Source organism: Hydractinia symbiolongicarpus, chromosome 4 (assembly GCF_029227915.1).
Source record: "Hydractinia symbiolongicarpus strain clone_291-10 chromosome 4, HSymV2.1, whole genome shotgun sequence".
In the NCBI taxonomy this organism is placed as follows: Eukaryota; Metazoa; Cnidaria; class Hydrozoa; order Anthoathecata; family Hydractiniidae; genus Hydractinia; species Hydractinia symbiolongicarpus.
In genome coordinates this window covers 14,918,813-14,937,271 of record NC_079878.1, presented here as the reverse complement: position 1 = coordinate 14,937,271, position 18,459 = coordinate 14,918,813, and the positions used below count along the sequence as shown (strand labels likewise).

Below are 18,459 nucleotides of genomic sequence, written 5' to 3'. Positions count from 1 at the left end.
GATTTATTGAACACGTAAAGAAAACAGCGAAAAGCACGTCAACTATAAAGATTACAAGCGGCTCTGAAACAATCGAAGACGAGGAGGATGAAAGTGAAAAAGAGGAGGAGACTCCAGTAAAACAATCAGTAAATCCAGTAACAACAACAAACGTAAACGTACCCCTAATTCAGCTGAACAAAAACAAAAGCTGATTTCAAAATGCATTGATGTATTGGATCGTCCTAAAAACCCTACAAAAGAGAAAGAGCCTGAAGAACCATTCGCTTTGTATGTTTCTGATCAGCTAAAAACATTAGATAAACGACGCAGGTTGCTTGAAGAAAAATGAATCAATGACATTATTTGAGATGCACTTTGAGGAGTTTGACCAACCTACACGTTTCAATCCTGGCGTTCAAAATCAAGGATTTGCTGCTCCACCTATGCAAGGACCTTATACTGCTATGTTAAATAATGATTTTTGATTATTGGTTAAGCTTTTTTATTTACTAAACATAGTACGTAAGCATAAAATATAGTGTTAAAATACAATAAATCCGCCTCGCTTTTCTTGTTTAGTTTTTGTCTATGCCTTTTCCCACTGCCAATCGACACTTCCTTCATTCATAAAATATTCAGTAAATGTTTCTCGAATTACTTTAGCCGTGGTAAGAGCGTTTCTTCCAACTTGAGGCACAATAGATGAAAAGAAAACGCCAAGAGAGTTCTCGATATTCTCCGATCCCGATTGTCCTTCGCACAATTTCGCCTGTAGAAGTAACGGAATCGACAAATCCAGGGGGGAGTATATTCATTTCTGCTTTTCGACTTGCGGAGAAAATTGTGCAGAACCAAAGCACATGGTGTGATGGTACGAGCTTTTTCTGGCGATAAGCGTAATGGTTGAAAAAAAGATTCTCCATTTATTTGCCAGTATTCCAAATAGATTCTCGGAAATTCTTTGTGCTCTGCTATGCCGGTTTAAGATTCACTTTTCAGGGGTTACTTTTGCTTGAGGATAGGGCTTCATCATGTACGACTTTAAGGCGAATGCGTCATCCACAACAAAAACATGCGGGATGTTGGTATATCCATGAGGTAAAAGAGTAGGGTCTGGGATGTTCATACTATTTTCCTCAATTTTTCTGCGCAAATTTGAGTTATTCCAAACTCCAGAATCATTCATTCGTCCATTACTACCTATATCCGCATAAATACACTCATAATCAGGACCAGCTATAGCTAATAAGATTATTGAAAAACTTTTCTTGTAGTTGAAATATTCAGAACCAATGCCAGGTGGAGGTCTTATTAGGATATGCTTTCCATCAATAGCGCCTATGCAATTGGGAAAGTTCCACCTTGATGCAAACTTCTCAGATATCTTGTTTTAATCATCTACACTTGAAGGTATCTTGATATACTCTTTTCCAATGTACTCTGTTATCGCTTTAGTAACCTCATCAACAATATAAGATAATGTTCTTTCAGATAATCTGAATTGGACTTATAAGTTTCTCCTGTCACAAGGAACCGAATGGTGAGCAGTAATCTTTGAGCTGAGCTCCCATTACACCTGAATCTTTTGGTGTTATGTATGGTTCAATGAAAGCAAGAATCTCTTTAAACGATTCATAGGTCATTCTCATCATTTTCCTGTAACTTTGTGTCTTCAGCCAGTAATTTCTGTACTAAGTTTGTATACAGCCCTTCACTGTTTCTTCTTCGAACCCATTTTCTTGTAGGACCACGTCTTTTTTTTGTCGTCGCCATCAACCAAGAGAACGAGTGCCAAACAAGCAGCAGCTTCAGACTCTGACATCCTTATTCATAGGAAGTCAAAAACAAATGAATGAACATTTCGTAATGTTGGCTACTTGTTTTTTTTTTAAAAATATACGCCAACGCAAACCGTACCAACATGTTGGCCGAAATGTTGGCCAACATGTTGACCGGTTTGCGCCCCACTTTTTTTTTTCATAGAAACAAAATAAAACCATGAATATTTATAAATCTTAACTTCTATCGATTCCGTCCTACAATCTTGCTTTTCTGGCATTATCTTCGGCATTTTTTTTATTTCCGTCCTAACATTGGTGTTTTTTTATTTAACTTGGTTAATATTAGTCACTAAAACATTAAAATTGCCTTTATAATGCGTTGAACGTTTTCTGTGGGCACGGTTTTTATCGATTTTCCGTCCGACAATAAAATGAATAAAAAAAGCAGAGTCAGCAGGATTTATTACTGGTTGCTTAAGTGCGTCATGTAATTAACTGTGACTAATTATACCTTGCACTCCATTGTTGGGCTAAAATGCATTTGCTATCCTTTGCAATAGGTTTAAGTTGTTAGAGCGTCATAATCTTTTTACATATGTACGTGATTATTGCAATTAAATGTTAATTAGAACAAATTGTAGATTTACCTTAGCGTGTTTATCTTCGCTTTGAATTGATATATATGAGTTTCAATGTTTACGTTTTAAAGGGATTCTTGCGCATATGTGGAAAAAATCAGAAAAATCGACAGGCAAAAAAATGAAGACCTTAGACGAAGAAAGTCAAATTATGGTTAAAAACTTTCGTACTGCGGCTTCTAGTATCTTTTCACTGATATATGATCTAAATCTAAACTACATGCAAGCTATATTCTAATTTCAAGATCAAAATATGCCTCTACCTGAAATAAAGTTTGGAGTCCACGGCTTACCGCCTGCATTATTTTGCCTGTCGAGTTGCGTAAGAGGTCTGGGATTACAAACAACACGCGCCACGATGAAAGTTCCTATACAGGATTCGGTTAACAGAAAGAAACAAGTTAATTTTAAAGTCTAGTGTTTTCCTGAATGCAGTGAGTTTTGCATTTATATTCCTCACTACGATTTACGCACTTCGCTATAGATATAAACATTTTATCTTTTACATTTCCGCCGTTATAAAAAGTTTCGTGTCTTTCAAAGATAACCGTGTTTTGTGCACAACAACAGTTTCGGAACAGTTGCGGCAACACCATACAATGTAAACTATGTCTTAATGGTGAAAAAGTGTATTTGCGTTCACTTAGTCAGCAGACCTCTTGCGTGATTCTTATGAAAAAGTAACGTGAGCAGATTGAGACAAAGATTCTGTTAATTGCAACAGGACCGCAAGAGCGTCAGCAAATACTTTATGGTTCTAATTATTGTTTCTGTTAATTATCAAAATTATATATGTGTTTATGTGGATTAAAAAGTTAGTTTTGGTTGAGTGTTACGTTAAATAGACGTCAACAGATATAGATGTAAGTATCTATATTTTTTGTTCGCACGTTCATGTTGTAAGCATACCGTCAATCATCGATTAAGCGCTGCCCTCGTTAAAACTCCGCCCTCGTTAAAACTCCGCCCTCGTTAAAACTCCGCCCTCGTAAAAGCCTTAAATAAGCGCACATCTTAAACTGAAATGCGGCGCTTATTTAAAGAAATGCAGCGCTCAATCTAGGCACGGCTTGACACTAGATCTCACAAACAAAAGTTGATATGTGTGGGAAAAGAACAACCATTGTGAAAACTACAGGCCACGAACAATCCGGAGTGTCCGTTTGTTTAGCTGTAAAAGCCGATGGGACTAAACTCAAACCAATCATCGTTTCCAAAGAAGCTGTCAGGGCATCAAAAGTTTTGTTACAGAAGTGCAAAAGTCAAGCTGTGCAAGTTCTTCAAATGAATAATGTTAGGAATTTTCTGTTAACCAAAGATAGCTAGTTTATTTAAAGTACTTTGATATATGAAGAACTAGAAATTAGATTCGTCGGAAAAATCTGCTTTTTGGATAAACACAGCCTGCAAATAGGCGCCGCCCTTGAGTAAGCATAGCACAAAAAATATTAAGCTTTGATGAATAAACGCTGTATTGTGTATCGCATGTCTTGTGCGAATTCTTTTTTTATTTTTATTTTTTCATCCGCAGAGAATTATGTTTCTCTTAATTTAATGCATATGTAAGTTAAATAAAACCGTAATTAACAACCCCGTTTTAACGGCTTGTTGTCTCTTTTTTGAACGACGACCATTTTTTGTCTGTTTTGCCAATAGCAGTGAGAGAAAGTTCCCTCAGAACAAGGTCGCGTAATAAAGATGTCTTCTACTGATTAAAAAGCGGAACAAGAATGTCAACAAAGGTCGGTTCACTCATTATAAGAATGTTAACAAAGGTCGGTTCACTCATTATGAAACCTTCAATAAAATGATTCATTTCAGTCGTGTCATACAGCACTTTTCTTTACAATTATTTTCGTAGCGAATTTACACAGCACAACTTCGTGCGCATGGCATTTTATAAGGATACCGTAGACACCAAAACACAACAAACGCAACTGTAATTCTTTAATGTCTGAAGTGCAATGGAGAGCCGTTGCAGACTTGAAAATACAGTGAGAGATTCCACTGTATTATAGAGATTTTGATAAAAATACAGTTTTAGGAAAGATTTACTATACAAGGATTGTAAATGTGTTTGCGCATAAATAATTTTTCATAACAAAATATACACACGTCTTAAGAAAAGCTGTCGAATAGGCGAAAAACATATAAAAAATGTATTCGACTTTGTAAATAAAAAAGTTGTTATATGACCTAAAAACAGAAAAAATTAAAAATATTAATGAATAGTTTTTGTCGTTATTCTATTTTTTTTAATGTTCTTACTTTATTGGGAGCGTGTATAGTAAGAAATGTGATTTTGATGCCAAAATTTGTGCATCTTATCAAGTTATGACTCTACAAAGTGACTTATAAAAGTTTAGGCTAAGATCTATTTGTTTCAAGTACCACCGTCCGTCTTATACAGCTATCCGTTAAGCGAGATTCCACTGTATTCACTTAGAAAGGAAATTTTAAATATAAATATAAAACATCAAGTCAGATGGTTTTTCCGATCCTGTGCGAATGTTTGTCAAAAACAGAAAAAAACTTGAGCAGGGGTTGGTCACAAACACCCAGGGTACAAATTACAAAGAATGAGCGCTTGTGCAAAGGACGCACATGGTGAAAGAATGATTTTGTCATGGCTGCGAGACAAAAAAAAATTAAAAGAAATTGGTGTAAAAGTCTTGGCTGAGAAAATCTATTTAGAAAAGCATATCACATATCTGGTACCTCTATCTTATAAATACCACTTATAAAAAAAGAAGCTGGAAAGAAGTCTGTTATTTTTCTTTATAGCCAATCACACTATTTTAACGTAGCTTCCGAAAAAGAAGTACATTCCATCGAGTCCCTCATAAAAACTGTGTCGTGTGTCGAACAAGAGAAAGTAACAAGAAAATACATTAATAAATTCCTCCGTGGCAATTGGACATAATATTACTTTAATTGCGGCTGTGACGTCATTTAATTGGAAAATGCTTTTAAATTTGTAAATAGAAAATTACTATGTTGAGCGGAAACTCATGTTTTGCTATCAATTGTTGGAAAGAAGTAGTGGTACGAGACAACGCGTGAAAACGAATGAGGTGGCTATATCACATCGTAATAGTGAGCAACGCCTTGATGAAATTGTTGTGGAGGCTGTCCTTCATACGCGCTGTCATGGGATTAAACAATGTTTCGAATTATGGCTTTTAGTAAAATAAAAGTACGTAAGAAAAAGTGTAAATCGTGGTCTAACATGTGCAGATATAAGTTTCCTGTAACATCAGTATTAGTTCTGAGGTAAATCCAACCACATACACAAAATAGTTATCTATTGTTCTTTTTATATCACGTACATAATTCCCTTAAACATTTTCGAAATATATTAGCTTTCACCTGTATAGTCACAATTATATGCGAATTTTTTTTTACATTAATATCATATTAGATTTTATTTTACTCAGCGCAGTTAAAAGAACACCAAGTTGCAGATGTGTAAACCTGTAAGTGAAACCATTCAATGACTTGCCTGAAAAATTTTTGTTGTTGTTGTTTGTTCTGTTTTTTCAACAACAGCAAAAAACTTGCATAAGCGCAATTGTAACTTTACACGACTCAGCAAATGCTTTCCTGAATTGAATTATATCTGTACCGGATGAGTCTGGTACAGATATATATGAAAGTCTGGTGAAAAGTTTGTATTGTCTAATATTGTTTTTACTTTGTAATGTATTTCTGGTTAACAAAACTGTGTTGATTCAACGACAAGTAGTGTCAGTAAACACAATTGTTTTTTTTTTCTTTTTTACTTGTTGTTGTTGTTTTTGTTGTTGGTTGTTGTCACTTTTTTGTTTTGCTTTTTGTTCGGATTCTAGGATTAAAAAACTTATAAGAGATACATTTTTTATATAAGTACAAACTATATAAAAACATATGGCTTCAGAGGTCAAAAAGTGAGGAATATAACAAACAAGGTTTTGTCAATACGGAAAATACTGAAATGCTCCCCTAAACATCAAAAAATAACAAAATTTAACAGAACATTTCAGGCTTCAAATAGAGAAAGTTAAGAACTTTAAAGGCATTGAGCGTCCTTATAAGAAAACCTGTATATATATTTATTAATTCTATATTCTTTTTTCTAGTTTAAAACATACAAACATTTTAACATCAACAGTGATTTGAGGGAAAAAAACAGAATTATTTTTACAAAAGTAATACAAATGGATTCCTATGTTATATATGACAAATACGGGAGAGAGGTCGAAAATCCCTTTAGGCAATCGAGTCAAGGTTGTCAAGGCTGTTTTGAAAAACAAAGGAAATTAACTTCAGATTCCGGATACGGAGATGAGATGTTAGAAAGACGAGATTCGGTCTTCGGTGATTGTGATAATACAAATACTTCCTTGAAAAGCATTCTTGAAAATGTCTGTCAAACTTCCCAAAATAAATACAAGTTCGGAATGAACGAATTCCCAAAAGCGTTTGAAAAACTGAAGCTTGGGGACGGAAGAAAGTGCTTTTCTCTTGACGAACAACATATCAAAGCGCAACGGAAAAGAAGAGTAACACCGGTACCGAAAGATGTAAACAAATCAAAACCTTCAAAAGGTTAGCTATGAACTTATGTTCAAGTCTCTTATGTCTCACGCAAATTCGGCATGCTAAGCTTGCGACTTTCGCTCTTTTGATACGATTCCAATATTATTCCTTATTACAATAAATTATACACACTTTTCGTGTGTACAATGTGTTATTGTGAATTATTATTATAGTCTTAGAAACCAGGAGATTCGTTTTAGGTTTTTTACTACCATAGTTTAGATAAAATTTTTCTTATAGGCTCATTTGGTAGTGGAAGTGATACGCCAGGTGGCGAAAAAACAAATTTTTTATTCGTCGAAGAAGAAGATGAAGATGACGTTGAACAATATAACTCAGAAGACGATTATATTTGTCCAGATATTTTATCATGCAAAAGGGTAAGAAAGCTTATTTTTTCCCTGTATATTTACATATATACAAAGTATACAAGTTTGAAGAAAAAATATTTGAAACGAATACATTATAAGAGATTATATAAGTTGGCAATTAAATAAAAGTCAACCTCGTTTCCAGAGCTGTTATAATCTTGAACTTTGTAGAGGCACTGTGAGAAGTTTAGAGAGTATAAGATATCATTTGTTTATAGTACACAGAAAAAAGAAACAGTTGGCATGGACGGACAGAAGAAGGTTAGTCTGCTGTTAGCCGTTACTTTATAAGTTATTTGCCGCCCTCAAGATGCATGTATGGCTACCCTTTTATAGCAGTGCTTTGCAGATCTACTAGACTCGCCAGGATCCCGCACATTCTCGACCCCAGAGCTCTTTGAGATAAACTTGGTTTGAGTCTTAAAGAGCTTTGGGGACGAGAATGGATCCTGCAGTATCTGCAAAATCAAAAAAAAAAATGTCACCTTCGTATGCAGCATCTAGTGAAATATTGTTTCGGCATTTAAAATAAATCATTACTGAATTCAATAATTACATGAAGTTAGCTATTATAAAATTACATTTCGTCAATAGTGGTGAATCCATAAACATATATATGATCGTTAAACATAGCAAACACCCGTATAACGTGGTTGCGTGCTGTTTTTAAACAAGCAAATAAATAAATAAAAAAAAAATGAAGTGAAGATTATTTGTTCAGCTTTTGAAAAATTGTCTTTATCGTTCAGTAAAAAAATAATTTTTGTCTTCATAAGTCAAACTTTCAAAAAAATGTCGTGTACAAAAAATGTCAGTTTGACAATCCATGTAAAAGAAACAAAGCCTCGCACAGATTAGTGATCTTGTATTTTTATTATTTTTTTCATGTTTTTTCTATAAACTTTCAACTTAGCGCATTTAACTTGATGTGGACCTAATGTAAACAAATCATTTCAAGCCGTTTGGAAATATAAAGAAACTGTGTTTGCTTGAGATTTAATATGTCGTCAGTATGTTTGGTTAACTTATGTATGATAAATCAAAGCGATAAAAGAAATTAAAGAGAAGTTATTTACACTCATGAATACAGAGAACGTTTTAAGAAACACTTTTTAGAGTTTGGGGAAGATGCATTTGGGAAAAATACATATCGTTATAACCTGTATCGCTTTATCACTTTTAAAATATTGTATGTCATCAAAATATTGTAAATGAAATAGGCACAAAAACTGATAATGTCATTTGTTGCGTCATCGTTTTATTACATGTGTTTAATGAAAAACGGTTTCTTGTGGGAAGCGGATTCGTGAGCAAATCGAAACGTAGTTTTTTATTACGTTGCAGTTTTTTAAACTACAGTGTAACATATTAGAAAAAATGTTTATAAAAAGTCACTGAGAAGACATGGTATGGGTTAAGCAATATTTTTGTGCCAAATATATATTAAATGTATAGTTAAGAAGAAAGTTTTAAGGCTAATATACACGGTAAGTTTAAACCGACCGTTTAGTTGTAAGAAAAAAAATAATAATAGATAAATTGTATAAGTTTTTAAAAAAAACTCTCTTTTTACAATGAATACCAAAGGAAAACACGTAAATATTCCGTGGCCGGTATTGTTATAGCAGCAGCAGGGTAAATGTTTGAAGAAAAAAAGCGGTTATGATTAGAAATTGAAAAAAATATGCTCAAATCTTTAGTTTAAACAATAGCTCATTAATCATTCTGTTAATTTCAATAGAAAAAACTTAGCAAAAGTTGAACATGTCCAACTTTTAAAAAAACTTATAATTCCGAAAAAAGTTAAACAGCAAAGTACATCTTTGCTGTTTACACGGTAAGTTTTTTTATCTTACAAATAACCGGCCCGTTTAAACTTACCGTGTATTTTGGCCTTTAGTGAAAGACGGAAAATGCAAGCGATATAAAAAGATAAATACTTCTCCAGAAACTAGCTCCTTCATTTTCAATTTTATAATCTTGATGCTTTTCTTCTGTCTGGGATAAGAGTTTATTATGGAAAGTCAAAGTCTACATTGTTTACCCTCGGGCAACGTGAAATTTTGTTGTTTTACTTTGTGTGTTAATTTTATCTTTCTAATTTTTTTTTTTACTTACGTTTTTTTAGAGTTAAAACAAGGCTTACGAAAAAAGGAAGTAACTTTACAGAAATCGAAAAGTTTGGATCGCGAGAAGTCTACAGCTGCCAGAAAGAGACGTAGATTCATGATGTCGAGAAGTTCACTAGCACCAACTTCAACAAATCTTCTAGATCCCCATCTTAAAAGAAATGGTAAGCCATTTATATTGTTACGTGGCCAGGTTAAACTCTAATTTTCCTTTTCGATCCTTTTGTTTTTTTCTATTTTATGTCTTAAGTTTGGATTTTGGCGCTCCGCGATTCTGTGTTTTGTCCAGTGATAAAATGTTTACCTCATGTAGGGGTAACAGCTCAGTCACTTTAGTCCACACAATAAACATAAAAAGACACTGGAACGGAACGGAATCTATATGGCATAAACTAAAATTTTTGTTGTACTTTACAAACATTTCTTTGCCACGATCATTTAGCCTAATTTCTAGTTCCACAAACTTCAACTCTGAATCTCTAGTTATTTAAACCAGTTCAAACCAGTCATTTCTAACAAACCTTTGTTTTTAGAAACCAATAAAGTCAGAAAATGCAGCTAAACAAACTGTAGCATTTTTATTTAGTTTTAAATAACAATGCTTTACTCGTCACAATTCTCCTGCGACACGAAAAAGGAGACATCCAAAGGGAGACATCTCCCTCGCTGACAATTTTTTCTCTTTGGTTTATTAGACGCAATTTTACAGAGATTGTCGAAAACAGTGAATTAATCCCTGTCTGGCCATAAAACAGTCACCTTACTACACACGTAGCCTTGAACTTGCCAAATATGTCGGTTGTTGTTTTGAACTTTGTTTTAATGATAGAAAACTCCTCCTTCTATGTCAACAGTTGAACAAGCATAAAGCGAAAGCAGTCATTATATATATTATGAAAAGGTCTTATTAACTTTCCCTGCACAAATAATACCTCCTAAAATCTCTCAATTATCTGTTTTATCGTTTTTTTTTAATTTTTAGTTGGCGCTAAAACGACTTGCTACCCATTTAAAGACATGGTGAGTAAATATATATTTTTTTAGTTTCAATTTTATTTAGTTTCATTTTCCTTTCACTTTTACTATCGCATTCGTGAAAGGTTTTGACACTTCTTTAATATCTTTACACTGGTATAGCTTAGACGCTTATGCATAAAAGGTCCAAAAATGACAGAAAATGTCACATTTTGCAATTTCTTAAACACGTCATAATTTATGCATCATAATTAAATTTGAAACACTATATTTAAGATATTTTCAAAAGACTTTTTGAACAACTTTTTAAAGTATATTATATTAGTCCAACATCATTTTTTTATCTTTCGATCTAAATTGAAACTGTAACCTAATTAAAATTAGTGATAGAAATTAGCTCAGCCAATCGAAATCTCAGTATTTTTGAGACAACCAATCAGATCTTAGCATTTATGCAAGAGTCAATCATGGAGCAGTATCCATAAGGATAGCCTCAGGTGCTATGGCTTTAAGTGAGAAGAAAAACAACACTGTTAATAAGGAAAAATATCCGTGTTGATTTCAACGAACGTCTCGGTATATCACCCGACGGTGTGCAAGACAAGTCTTTTTTAAATATTTAGTAAAAAATCTTTGGTTGCCCTCCACAACAAATGGGATTTTTGCGGAGGGCAAGTGCAAAATCCGTTCTGTTAAGCTCGTGGTGTAGCTTTCTTTTTTACATTGATTTTTAAAAGTCAAGAAGTTTCTTCGTCCCATCTATCGCGAAATATTTCACAATTTTGCTACCAATATTTTTTTCCATATTCAGTAAATCATAATGCTGGTTTAATTTGAAGACATATAATTAGGCCTTAACTCACACGCAAGACAATAAGAAATAGACTTCTTATAGATAAACCACCATCCCTCACAACATATCTGAAAACCATCGATCTCGACGGTTTATGACGTCAGCACTTCAGTAATTTCACAACTGCTGTGAAACTGATCAACTTTGAAAAGCTTACAATGAAATGCTATTACGTCACATCTTCACAAAAATATTCTATATACATAATTCTTCTTTCAACTCATAGAAGAACACGCACCTGCGTGAAAAAACAAAATCATTTAATAAGAATAAAAGATCTTTATCTTAAACACGTTAACCTCACATGGGTGGTATCATATTTCTGCCATAGCAACAGTCCTTTAAAATACATGGCAACACGACATAATAATTAGCTATTAGCTTTCTTGCATGGTATTTTCAGCAATTACTTTTATTTATCCTTTCACAGTGGCTGAAAAAGTTTTTTCCAAGGAGATTTGGGAACGAAAGGGGTTTAAAGTCTTCGTATGACACACATGTTGTAAGCTAGCTCTTCAATTATTCATGCGGAAATGAAATTGCTATACCGTTTATATTTGTTAAAGATATATAACGAAGTATGAAATCTATATAAGATTTTGAAAGCAAGTTTTGATGAGCAAGAACGAAGGAAAGACATAAAAAGTTAGAAAATTTACTAACCAAGATACGAGAAGTAAAATTTGCACGCTTTTTTTTGCAGGCAAGTTTAAGCGGCGATAGACAAAACATTTAGAATAAGTTTAAAACATTTTCTGTTTCACATTGCTTTTTAAAACTTTTTTCTAAAAAATCAAATATTTTTTAGAAATTATTTTCCCTCTTATAAAAGAGATCAGGTGTTCACAATTGAATAATTAGAGTGTAACGTGAAAGACGATTTTATCGCAGCTCCACCATCAATTAAAATGGAGGGCAGGGCTTTAGGATAAAAAGTTAAAAAAAAGCAGTGAATATATTCAAAAACTGTATTTAGCCTGTGAAAAAATTCTTAGAAATTTAGCCGTCGCAACTTCCAGTTACTTCTTGGCTCACAAACGTACAGGTGAATTATAATAAAGATAGAATACGGTAATAATTATTTAGGTTGATATTTTCTTCTAGGACAAATCGTGGAGAAAAGAAAATATTAACATGTGCGAAATTCAAGTGTCGATCGATTCTGAGGTTCCATGTAGCCAGTCTAATTCCAGTGCTCTGCCGCTCTGGATGAAGGAGGCTGAAGCTGAATTAAATTCATCTGATGCTTCTAGCGAAGACGAGGCCAACGATGATGTAAGGATCTTCTAAAACAAGATCATGACAAGGAAACTTGTTAAAACCTCCCACGTAGAGATATTCTAACAACCAGCATTTTTTTATAATAAAATATGGCCTTTTCATAAAGAGCAACTCTGCAGTTGCATATAAATATGTTTTGAAGGTTAAGTTATCTCCAGTATCATTTTTTGTTTATTACGTTCCCATTTTTATATTGCTTCCTATTTCTGTCTTTTAACAAGTGTCAAAGCAACCCTTTATTTATGACAAAAACTCTATGACTAAACAGTCTCTTACTTTCTTCAAGATATTATCAAAGAAATTACAAATACCATCCGTCAACTGGGAGAAACTCAACGAAGAAAAGAATAAGACCAATCAAATTTTATCCAATCAAAGAAAACAAAAAAATAAAGAAAAACACGTAAGTACTTTTGCACAATTTGCATTAAATTTTTGAGTCACTGTTTTTAAATCCATCGATATGTTTTTTTTTCATAACATTTTCATCTTCCTAGGACAAAATACGACATGAAAACAGACGTCGCAAATTGACTCCTTCTGATTCACCTTCGGCATCTTCATTAGGTAAGTAAAAGATGAACCTGGGCAGAACGGACCATGTCATGCCTTATTGACCCTTTTTATGTCAATTTTTGTTAACTATATATGATCCGCAGTTTTATTCACCATGCACGAGACTGACTTTTTAAACGATCTCCGTAATTAACCTTTTGTATACATCGTTTTTATAGGAATCTTCTCCATGAGCAGAAATAATTAGTCTAAAATAAAAAGGTTGCACCAACATCAGCCAAGATTTCTTGGGGAGCTTTGATAGTCTCGGATTAATCAGTAAAAAAAATTAAAATGATGAATATTGATATGTAGAATGGTTTTGTGTGTTCCTTTATATTATATTGCGTTTATTATGATATTCTTGTTTTTTGTTTAGAAAAATTATCAACCCTAAAATCTTCTATAGATCAGTGGACTTTGGTCGAAGAAGAAGATGAAGAAAATGAAAATGAGGAATGATTTATTTTCCTTTATACTAAATGTTGAATTTTGAAAACGTATGTAAATAGAAAATTTATAAATATATTATGTTAAATTAAAAGTTTTGTAAATAGTTAGAATCTAAAGTAAGAAGTATTAAATAAAATCAGGTGAACAGGTTCCTTTGAAATTTTTTTGAAGTTTATTGGTAATAAGGTAATGGCAGAGTAATCTTTGCTTCTCTTATACATAAAAAAATCACGTAAAATCATTTTTATTAAAATGTAAAAACTAAAGGAAACCAGTTCTGTCATCTTTTCGTTCTTCCAACTTCCAACATCTAAATCAACTGTTTTATGTATATCATCGACTTTCTTCGCGAGAGTTCTTAAACACCGTGAAAACAAGGTAGGGGTACAACACACAAAAAAATGAAATTGTAGTTTTATCATTTTAGCGATTTTGTTTACCGTGAATAAACCCAGTAGTATTCATGCTAACCACGTTTTTCCAAAAACCACGGTCAAACTCTCATAGAAAATATCATACACAAAACCAGTTGTGACGTCACAGCTATTCATCACACCTCATCACGACAAAATGCGCTGATCATCAGCAAAAATCCGCTGATCATCAACGCATGCGCAGCAAGGCTCACGTGACAAAAAAGCATACTCGGCGTGACCAACAAACACCGGCACCATTTCAGAAAAAAATAGGTGAGAATATGAACAGGCTGACGGTACGAGAATTGCGCTATGTTGCGATGCGAAAAGTCTTAGTATAAAAGGCTATTACAGGATACGTAAAGCCGAACTGGTGGATATGTTGGAAGACCAGTTCAAAACGCAGGACATCTGCAACAGGGCCGTTAAAGTATATGTCTGGCTAATCGAATATATACCAGATCAATTCAAGACGCAGGACATGTGCGACAAATTTGTCGAGGGGGAGCCTGCTATACTCAGATTTGTGCCGGACCGACTCAAGACGCGAAAAATGTGTAACAGGGCGTTTGATAGGTATTCCCATTTGTTTGAACATGTACCAGTCAGATTCAAGACGCAGGACATGTGCAACAAGGCTGTTGAAGAGAATTTATAGCTAATCGAGTATGTTCCAGACTGGTTTGTTACTCAGGACATGTGTAGGAACATTAGGGTTAAATGGTTCAGGGCCTACCGCCAGAGGAAAGTTCAAAAGGCTAGAATTAGGCAGGAGCTAGCTCCAGTAGCCTGGCATCCCGACAGGGTCATAGATTGGTGCTTTTCAGAGGATAAAAAGGCAGACCTTGAAAAGTTGTGAAGCTCCTAGGTTATCTCATAATCCCCTGTGTTATAAAATGAAATTTTTTTAAAAAAAAATTACTATAATAAATGTGCAACACCCAATCAAAATTTAAAGTATTTGGAACTGGTCTCTCCCTACCAATGATGGCAATGGCTCTAGTAGAAGAAAATCATCGAAGGAGAAGGAGAATGATCAAAGAATTCAAAATCTAGAGGATCGTCTTTATAACTGTAAATAAATGGAAGAACAATGTAATGACTGTGAACGGGTACTCGATGCTTATGATAGGTGTACCTGCGGACTAAGGTTCGTGGTAAAGGCTATAATGCCATGCTGGTACTGCTACCAGGAGTATATCACATATAACGGGGGTAGCTGTGTATGTGCGAGGAGAAGCAATCCTCGGACGTTGTTTGAAATTCAATAAAACAAGATGCTAAAATTTGAGAATGAGTTTGTCAACCCCAGAAATTTCTTAAGTTTTGCTGCTACCTTTACTGACATCAACGATATCAACGTGGACTATCTAACAGTGTCGGATGCTGTCCCTGCCAATGGAGGTAAGGATCAACGGTACATCGTAGGGTACCATACACGAGACCTCGTAGTTGCTTTGAGGGTAAAAACACCTAAAATCTGGTCCCCGCAAGGAGTCAGCCGGTACAACGCCAGTGCTGTACCAGCGATGAGTCTTGATTTCGAAAAGTACCCCGACTGGGTTGCGAAGTATTGTCAAATTTGGAAAAAAATCGAGGAGCTGATATCTCAAAACTTGAGGACGGAGCCCGTGAAAACAGAGCGTTACATCAACGCAAAACTCAAATACTACAAGGATGCGATCACAACTAAATTCCACGGTCAAGCAGTACCTTACAATGAACCCTGCCAAGCCAGTGCCATCCTGGCACTATCATCCGCGTGTATACAGGGTAAAAGCTACCATCCTCGGGTACATGTTGTGGAATGTAGATATAAGGACTTTAAAGTTGAATGGTTGCTGAATGATCATTAAAAAAATCATACATTTTGTAGGCCCACAAGATCTACAAAAGATATAAAATTAAGGCTTGTAAGGAGGTGGCGAATCTAGGTAGCGCTTGCATACTGTACAGATCGAAGTTTTTTTAAGACGTTGTTTCTGCCCTCTTCTCGGTCTTTCGCAACTAGCTGAGCACGTTCACGTTCATTGATGGCGTCCACATGCCGTTTAAACCGTTGACGTATCTGTTCCTTTAGTAGCAAATACTGTTGCTTTTCCTGGATAATGAGACTTAACTCGTAGTCATTGATGGCCCCATTTTCTACAGCTTTCGAAATCAGATCGACGATGGAGTTTAATTTCGACTCAGCGAGTAGTCTGATACTTTCGTGCTTCTTGGATTTAACCCCAAGTCTTTTTGAGGCGTTCCGCGGACCGGCCTGCCCAATCCCCATAGCAATCATTATACCCCATGGCGATACAGAGGGGAGCGCTGAGCCCTGTGGCTAACGCCCCAATTCTGACACCTGAGGTGATAATACTCACACTTAGCAGTCCATGGTCGCAGTAGAGTACCCACGTACCATGCATCTTGAACTTCTTTGAAAGCCCATCCCGTTCTTTGATTTCACTTTGAAGATATTATTCAATCTCTCCGATCTTGTCAAGTCTATACTTTCAGTTTTCGTGGATAGTATCGTCCTCCACAGGCGCACTTGGTAGATTTGGTTATAACTTGGTTACATCATTCATTTATTCTATGAGCAAACACGTTGTAATTCCTGTAAACGATACATTTTTATCATGTTGAAATTTAATCTGTAAGCATGAACTCTAGGCGATCCGTAAAGCCCTTCAGAGGAAGGTAAATTGGAGTGTCAAAACTCCAGGTCAACCTATCCCCCAGGCATTCAACTCTTTGGTGGGGAGCAAAGAGAGAATTTTAGACTTTTTACCATCCAGTAGGGTATCACATTCATCCAACTGAGGACAAACAAGACGTAGCTGAATGCAAACGTCAGCTCTGTAGACTGCATCGTAGTAGCCCTTCGTATAGTACTTTTTACTAGGATCGTAGGGTAGGCCCAAGAGCTCTTGCAGTTGTCAATGAATCACCACCGTGTACCCGTCACTGACACGGAGCCTGCAGAGTCCATTTTTCAGGACAAACAGCTTGATTTTGTCCTCTGCCTGACTGTTGACGATAGTCGCCAAATCCTCGATCTTGTACAGACCGTTCATAATCTCAATTCGAGTAACCCTCTGATCAGGCCCTACCTTGCGGATGGCAAACTCGTTGTCGCTGTAAATGTCCAGCCATGTAGGTCGAATACTGATGGATTTCAAGGCAATCCTCGTGTCCTGTCCCAGGTAATCCTCGAATATCAAGGGCTTTTTAATATCGGTAATGTACAGCTGCTTCATCCCTTTCTTAGAAGAAAAGGATGAACATGTACTCGTACAACCCCAAGGCAAAGTACAAATCCAATAGGGGAAAATGGCCCCTTGGTTTCAAGAACCTGGAGCACCAGGACCTGTACATGTCTACAGAATCACATATTCCCGTGGCATTTCCCGAGTTTACCAAGTATGCTATCAAAATCCCCACCAATTTGCTGAATGACTCTGTCAGAATGGGTTGGACAGGACAAGCCTTGGACTACTGGAATATCTCTGCTAAGCACATGACCGGCTCCGTCTGTCAACTCGATTTTATATTCCAAATTTACTATCATATTAGACGCATTCTAGCAAGCATGAAGGTACCCATGCCTTATGAAGATGGTTTTCATCAGTACAAAAATCCCTACTCAACATCCGGATACGCTGCAGATCTTAATAGCCTGTACAAATTCAAGGCAGTCATGTCCTCCCTGACAAACGGTTCATGGTGGCCCCTAGTTGATTGGTGATTATGCAGAGGTTATCATACCGACAAGCCGGGGCCTGACGTCGGAAGGTCTTACCAAGCTAAGCTAGGGTATTCGTGTCTACGTGGTCTTGGTGCTTGGATCGCAGGCGGGGGCCAAGGCATTCTTACTTAAGTCTGGTGCAGACAACTACACAGCAAGGCAAATTCTGTTGCAAAAATTTCAAAGTATGGTGATGCGGGAAGATAATGTCGGGCAGGACATAACACAATTTCAGAAAGGGCTGCAGTATGCCGCAACCCCAGTCAAATTTGCCGTCATGCCCAGCGTGTACATGCTACCCTTAAACATGAACTTGCGTATTGGTAAAACTGAGGGTTATAACAATAACATCCTCATAGCACCTGCCAACGTAAGTGCTGGGGTCCAAGTTGATGTGAATAATAAGCCTATTGCAAAGCCTACGGAGCGGGCCATCAAACCACCCCCTACACATACTACACCATCTAGGCATACTACACCTCCTGTACATACTATACCACCTACACCACCTAAGCCTACTACACCCCCTAGGCATACCACACCTCCCAGACATACTACACCTCCTAAGCATACTCTTGAACAACCTTTACAGGGGGAACAACATGAGGATACCAAAACAGTGTTGATCACGGCGGGGGTAGGGCTCATTATTGCCTACATCTGGCCTAAGTAAGGTCTAATGTGTTTCATTGACATATTAGACTTTTTTCT

The 18,459-nt window shown here is 35.8% G+C and overlaps 1 protein-coding gene across 1 annotated transcript; it reads left to right on the top strand.

Annotated features, from left to right (window-relative positions):
• Window positions 1–6,509: 6,509 nt before the first annotated feature.
• LOC130641525 (uncharacterized) lies at window positions 6,510–13,745 on the top strand. Its single transcript, XM_057448354.1, has 9 exons — window positions 6,510–6,988; window positions 7,220–7,359; window positions 7,569–7,611; window positions 9,479–9,643; window positions 10,462–10,499; window positions 12,412–12,582; window positions 12,875–12,991; window positions 13,086–13,155; window positions 13,523–13,745. The coding sequence occupies exons 1-9, from the start codon at window positions 6,598–6,600 to the stop codon at window positions 13,603–13,605; spliced, it is 1,218 nt and encodes a 405-aa protein (XP_057304337.1). The 5' UTR covers window positions 6,510–6,597; the 3' UTR covers window positions 13,606–13,745.
• The last annotated feature ends 4,714 nt before the right edge of the window (window positions 13,746–18,459 follow it).

What these genes read in the sequence shown, in the direction of transcription:
- LOC130641525 (XM_057448354.1), top strand. Translation starts at nt 6,598, where the DNA reads ATGGATTCCTATGTTATATATGACAAATACGGGAGAGAGGTCGAAAAT. An exon ending in CAAATCAAAACCTTCAAAAG is followed by an intron (nt 6,989 to 7,219) that starts GTTAGCTATGAA and finishes TTTTTCTTATAG; the next exon opens with GCTCATTTGGTAGTGGAAGT. An exon ending in ATATTTTATCATGCAAAAGG is followed by an intron (nt 7,360 to 7,568) that starts GTAAGAAAGCTT and finishes ATTTGTTTATAG; the next exon opens with TACACAGAAAAAAGAAACAG.